This window comes from Pterocles gutturalis, unplaced genomic scaffold (genome assembly GCF_000699245.1).
Source record: "Pterocles gutturalis isolate BGI_N339 unplaced genomic scaffold, ASM69924v1 scaffold5303, whole genome shotgun sequence".
NCBI classification, from domain to species: domain Eukaryota; kingdom Metazoa; phylum Chordata; class Aves; order Pterocliformes; family Pteroclidae; genus Pterocles; species Pterocles gutturalis.
In genome coordinates, this window is record NW_010117818.1 from 35,500 (window position 1) to 41,889 (window position 6,390).

Here is a 6,390-nt window from a genome sequence, read left to right on the forward strand (position 1 = left end):
CAAATAAGCATTCATGGTCTGATTGCAAATAATAGATTTATCTAAACTTCTATTTTAACTGTTTGGCTTTAATCCATCCTTTCTTCTGTTCTTGCAGTCACTCCACAAAGTCTGTGATGGACTTCGTCAATAGCAATGAAAATATTATTTTTGTACACAACACAATACACCTCATTTCCCAGATGGTAGACAATATTATTATTGCTTGTGGAGGAATTTTACCACTGCTGTCAGCAGCCACATCCCCAACTGTAAGTACAATATTTCCACCTAGTGGTTATATTAGAAATAGTTTTTACTAATACAAACCTGTATTTTTTGTTTGCAGCTGACTTTTCTTCTTTAGGGACTCCTGTCCCCTCTCTACTAATTTCTTCCTTCAAAAAAATTAAATTTATATTCAAAACTGTTTAGCTTTGGTATAGAGTGTTTCTAATACTTTGTATTTGAATTGCTAATTTTGTTAGAGAAGTAGTACTAAGTAAGAATAATATTTCATAGATATTTAATATTTTGTTTGACAGAGAAGACCATTGGGGTCATGGTTACAAATCATGATTATTGTAACAAAATTGCATGCTTTATGATGGCTTGTCATTGATATTCATCAATCTGTTTTGCATGTCCACCATTTGTTTGCATGCCAAATGATACCAGAAGTCATCCCATCGCTACTCTGATTACTTCTTCCTTCAGCAGGTCCTTCATTTCCTTTTTTTTTTTTTCAATCTTGTACTGAAATAGGCTGATATTTTAATCCACTCAGATGTTCTTAGTAAGTTGTAACTTCTTAGCTGATCACAGTTCAGGCAGGCAGAGTAGCCTAATAGAATGCTTAATGAAAAAGGGAGAAACATTTTGTAAATATTGCATTATTGTCGATAGTAGTTACAGTATTTGAATGTGATGCCTTGTATGTGCCTATAATATCTGTAACTATTTCTTTCTTACTAAATGTTTTATCTGGAACATCCCATAAATGTCTGCAGTCAGTATTGGTCTTTGAAAGGGGAGAAAATGAGGCTGAGAAGGGACAAAGGCTCCTCTGAAGTAATATGGCTAATAGGCACTGGAGGCTAGAAATGTAGTTTGGCAGTAAAAGCTCAGTTCCTTGTTCTAGCCATTCAGTAACTGAGATTGCTTTACTTTGCCTCTACTATTACTTTTAGTTATCTAGCGAAAAAAAAAATGTTTGTCATGATTTTGTTTGAAAGGTATGAATGTATGGACTAGCAATTGGCTAACATTAATACGACTTTCAGCCAGGCAATTAATGGTTAAATGCTGTGTCTTTACTATTTTCACGGTTTTAACTGGGAAAATATTTGCTATAAGCAAACAAGCAAACGTGCAAGACTCACAGGAAGGACTTTAGTTCTCTGTAGTCGGAAGAATTACATCAAGCTTGCTGAATAAAAGATTTTGCAAGTGCTTCATTGTAAATATTGACAAATGGGAGAGAGTGCACACCAAGTCATCTTGAGATGCAGGCTTTAGATAAAAGGCCATTGGGAGATATTTTTAAAAACAAACCTTTTAGACATAATTTGAAAATTAAGATGTTTTCTTTGACATCTTTTATATAAAAATATAAGACAGGTACAGCATTAATTAGGCTGCAATTCCATTGAATGGTCTTGGTGTTTTTTATCTCTTACCCTGGTTTATGACACTGCAGAGCCATTCTATAGGATAATAATTTTGTAGTTCACCCTTTCCCTCTATTCTGTGTAATCAATGTGTGTGTGTGTGTGTGTGTATAGGTAGATAGCTGATACAGCTTTATAAATAACACATCCATTTGTTCAAATATTGTGTGTTGATACTGCCTTAGTACAATAGCAGTGATTTTCATGCATTGATACAGAAGACTACATTTTCAAATTGTGGATTATGCATGCAGTTCTCCACTACGTTGGGACTATGTTTATTATTTAAATGCTTAGTTTTGCCATCTCTTTAGGATAATAAAATAAAAATAAATTGCAAAATAAACTAGTTCACTAAAAGATCAGTAGCTGGCTTTAAACTGAATTAATCCTACTCTGTGAAATTTAAAAATAAATTATTGCTTTTGTCCCAGGTGTACAGGGAGGGTGGGGAGAAGTAATTGAAAAGATCACAAAATATCACCTGGAAGTAACACTTACTGTCTAGATGATGATTTCATAATCACTTCCACCTAGCAGAGACCTTCTTCCCTCCCATTCAACTCTGTTCCTGTTCCATCATCTCCTGTCCGTAAACATGAGCAGGAGGGTGGATTTATTCATCATTGTGACAGACACGAAGAGCCCAGGACATCCTTCCTCCTTCTTAAAGAAGATGTTCTCCCTCAGTATTGTTCTGGATCACAGTTACGAAGGGGCCAGATGCCCTGTTGGGCATCAGACCACTTTTGAATATCCACCATATGATTCTCAGACTTCTAATACTTTTGCATCCTTGAATTGCTGTGGAGAAAGTGAATGGCCAGGCCTTTTAATGACACTTTCTGTCCTAGAAACTCTCAAGGGAGGAAAGAGCCCATATGCTCTCTCCCTCACCAATTCAAAGAATCACAGAATGGTTGAGGTTGGCAGGCACCATCTGGTCCAACCTCCCTGCTCAAGCAGGGCCACCTAGACCCAGTTGCCCAGGACTATGTTCAGATGGCTTTTGACTGTCTCTGAGGATGGAGACTCAACCTCCCTGGGCAACCTGTGCCAGTGCTCAGTCGCCCTCACAGTGAAAACATGTTTCTTTATTTTCAGATGGAACCTGCTGTGTTTTAGTTAATTACATTAATGGTTTTTTTTCTACAAGGTATACAGTCCAAATTTTGTGTTGCATCTTATGAATCCCTTCCAACCTCAACCATTCTGTGATTCTGTGTGATTTTGTGGTTCTCTAGTTTAAATATAGGCATTAGAAGTCCAGTCAAGCAGTACTGCTCTACTCTTACAAAAACAAGCTGTTCATGTTACGTAAACTGCTTTACTAGGTCAGCCCAAAGGTCTGGTTGATTTAGCTTTCTGCCTCCAACAGTGACTATTTGCAGCTTACATCAAAATACAGAAGTCTGAGCAAGTGTATTGATTGCTCTAATGATACTTCATTTCAGCAGTTAGGATTTTAACAGCTAGAGAGGGCGTCCAGGCTGTCATGTTTAATAACTACTGAGGAATTTATTCTTCTAGATTTTATCTAATCTATTTTGAAGCTACTTATGCTTTTAGCCTCCATAATATCCTATGGCACTGAGTCTGACAAAATAATTATATAACCTTTGAAGTACTTCTTGTCTTTGTTTTTTTTAAGCCTGCTTAAATGTATAAAGTCACTGTGTGCCTTAGCGGTTATGCTATGAAAGGAGTGGTTATATCACATCTTAATTCATTCTCCATATGATTTATGACTTTGTAGGCTTGAGTAGTATCTCGTGATGTGCCTGTTAGAATTCACAGAGTCTTTATCTTGTTTAGTTTGTCTGTCTTTGAAAGCCTGTGATCCTCCATATCTCTACTCTGTGGAACTTTGCTGGACTGTCAAAACCCTCACATTTTGCAGATCGTGTAGAATACATATATTCAGTTTATCGACAAGTATGACCTAAGTTTTCTTCATTTCTCCCTTTTTCAGTTTCATGAGTGGTGACTCTAAAGTATTCCCACTTTTGGCATTTTAAGCCAAAATCAAAATTTTAAAGTAGTAATTATTAGTTCCTCCTACTGTGTTGTATTTATGGCATACAACACATACATTACTCCTGCTTCTAAAACTTAATTTACTTTTTGTTCTGGAATAATGAAATATAAGAGCAAATTGGCTATGGGACAAACAGTAAAGGTTGTTCCACTTTTTACTTCAGGATGATAAAACAGGATGAAATTCAGGATAAGATTAGGGTAAATTTAGGTATCCACTTGAAGTACTTATACGTGGACTAGATTTCTAGCCAATGGAGATCACTCAACAGAAGCAAATGATTCAGCTATCTCTGGTATAGACATCTAGAGGCTGGTCAACCAGATCCCTGTAGGGTCTGTCAATTGTTATGTCCATCATAACAATCCATGCAATGATTGTTAACCAGCCTCTTTTTATGAGGTAGCTTACTTTTTTGCTAATGGAGAAGATCGTAGAATCATAGAATCATTTAGGTTGGAAAGGGCCTTTAAGATCATCAAGTCCAACTGTTAGCCTAGCACTGCCAAGTCCACTACTAAACCATGTCTGTAAGCACCACATCTACACAGCTTTTAAATACCTCCAGGGATGGTGACTCAACCACTTCCCTAGGCAGCCTGTTCCAATACTTGACAACCCTTTCAGTGAACAAATTTTTCCTAATATCCAATCTAAACCTCCCGTGGAGCAACTTGAGGCCATTTCCTCCTGTCCTATCACTTGTAACCTGGGAGGAGAGACCAACACCCACCTCGCTACAACCTCCTTTCAGGTAGTTGTAGAGAGCGATAAGGTCTCCCCTCAGTCTCCTTTTCTCGAGGCTAAACAACCCCAGTTCTCTCAGCTGCTCTTCATAAGACTTGTGCTCTAGACCCTTCACCGGCTTCGTTGCTCTTCTTTGGACACACTCCAGCACCTCAATGACTTTCTTGTAGTGAGGGGCCCAAAACCAAATACAGTATTCGAGGGGTGGCCTCACCAGTGCCGAGTACAGGGGCACAGTCACTTCCCTAGTCCTGCTGGCCACACCATTTCTGATACAAGCCAAGATGCCATTGGCCTTCTTGGCCACCTGAGCACACTGGCGGCTCTTATTCAGCTGGCTGTCAACCAACACCCTCAGGTCCTTTTCCACCAGGCAACTTTCCAGCCATTCTTCCAGCCTTCTTCTTCTTGGATTGTTATATGCAGGACCCAGCACTGAGCCTTGTTGAACCTCATACAATTGGCCTTGGCCCATCGATCCACCCTGTCCAGATCCCTCTGTAGAGCCTTCCTACCCTCCAGCAGATCAACACTGCCACCCAACCTGGTGTCATCTGCAAACTTAGTGAGGATGCACTCAATCCCCTCATCCGAATCATTGATAAAGATATTATAAACAGAACTGGCCCCAGTGCTGAGCCCTGGGGAACACCACTTCTGACTGGCTGCCAACTATATTTAACTCCATTCACTGCAGCTCTTTGGGCCTGGCCATCCAGACAGTTTTTTACCCAGCAAAGAGCACACCTGTCCAAGCCATGAGCAGACAGTTTCTCCAGGAGAATTCTGTGGGAAAAAAGTATCAAAGGCTTTACTAAAGTCTAGGTAGACAACATCCCCAGCCTTTCCCTCATCCACTAAGCGGGTCACCTTGGCATAGAAGGAGATCACATTTATCAAGCAGGATCTGCCTTTCATAAACCCATACTGACTGGGCCTGATCACTTGGTTGTCTTGTACGTGTTGTGTGATGGCACTCAGGAGGATCTTCTTCATAACCTTCCCCGGCACTGAGGTCAGACTGACAAGCTGGTAGTTGCCCAGATCCTCCTTCTGGCCCTTCTTGTAGATGGATGTCACGTTTGCTAACTTCTAGTCAACTGGGACCTCCCTGGTTAGCCAGGACTGCTGATAAATGATTGCAAGTGTCTTGGTGAGGCCTTCCACCAGCTCCCTTCAGTACCCTTGAGGGGATCCCATCTGGCCCCATGGACTTGTGTGTGTCTAAGTGGTTAAGCCGGTTGCTAACCATTTCCCCATGGATTAGGGGGGCTTCATTCTGCTCTCCATCCCTGTCTTCCAGCTCAGGGGCCTGGGTACCCAGAGGACAACTGGTCTTACTATTAAAGACTGAGGCAAAGAAGGCTTTAAGTACTTCAGCCTTTTCTTCGTCCTTTGTCACTGTTTTCCCTTGTATCCAATAAAGGATAGAGATCCTCCTTAGCCTCCCTTTTGTTGCTAATGTATTTATAGAAACATTTTTTATTGTCTTTTATGGCAGTATCCAGTTGACAGACAGAAACACATAGTTCCTTTATCACTGTCCTACCTATCCAAAGTTCCTTGACTTCAGTGTGTCAGTCTGAGTTCAAGTGAGGCCTCATCCTGTCCTGCTGGTTCTCAAACAGTCCTAAAGGTCTGTTACAAAACTCTTCTCAACAGATTGCTGTAGAGTTAGTTGTCATTACAAACGTGCCATTGCTTCTCATTTTTTGTAAAGGCCTTTCACATATTTCTCATTAGTGGAATAGATGCTGAATATTGGATGCTTGAATTAGTTAAGGCTTATTGTAGTTTAACTCCAGCTGGCAGTAAGCCCCACACAGCCACTCGTGCACTTTTCCCCCAGTGGGATAGGGGAGAGAATCGGAAAGAAGGTAAAAGTCGTGGGCTGAGATAAAGACTGTTTAATAGGACAGGAAAGGAAGGGAAAATAATAATGATTATTTAAAAAAC

The 6,390-nt window shown here is 40.2% G+C and overlaps 1 protein-coding gene across 1 annotated transcript in view; it reads left to right on the forward strand.

Moving 5' to 3' along the window:
• NBEA (neurobeachin) overlaps nt 1-6,390 on the forward strand; it is a gene marked incomplete at both ends in the record, with an annotated part of 47,942 nt that overhangs the window by 29,217 nt on the left and 12,335 nt on the right. Inside the window, one exon of the mRNA XM_010075939.1 lies at nt 98-251. Coding sequence (XP_010074241.1) covers nt 98-251 — 154 coding nt within the window. The remainder of the gene's footprint in view (nt 1-97; nt 252-6,390) is intronic.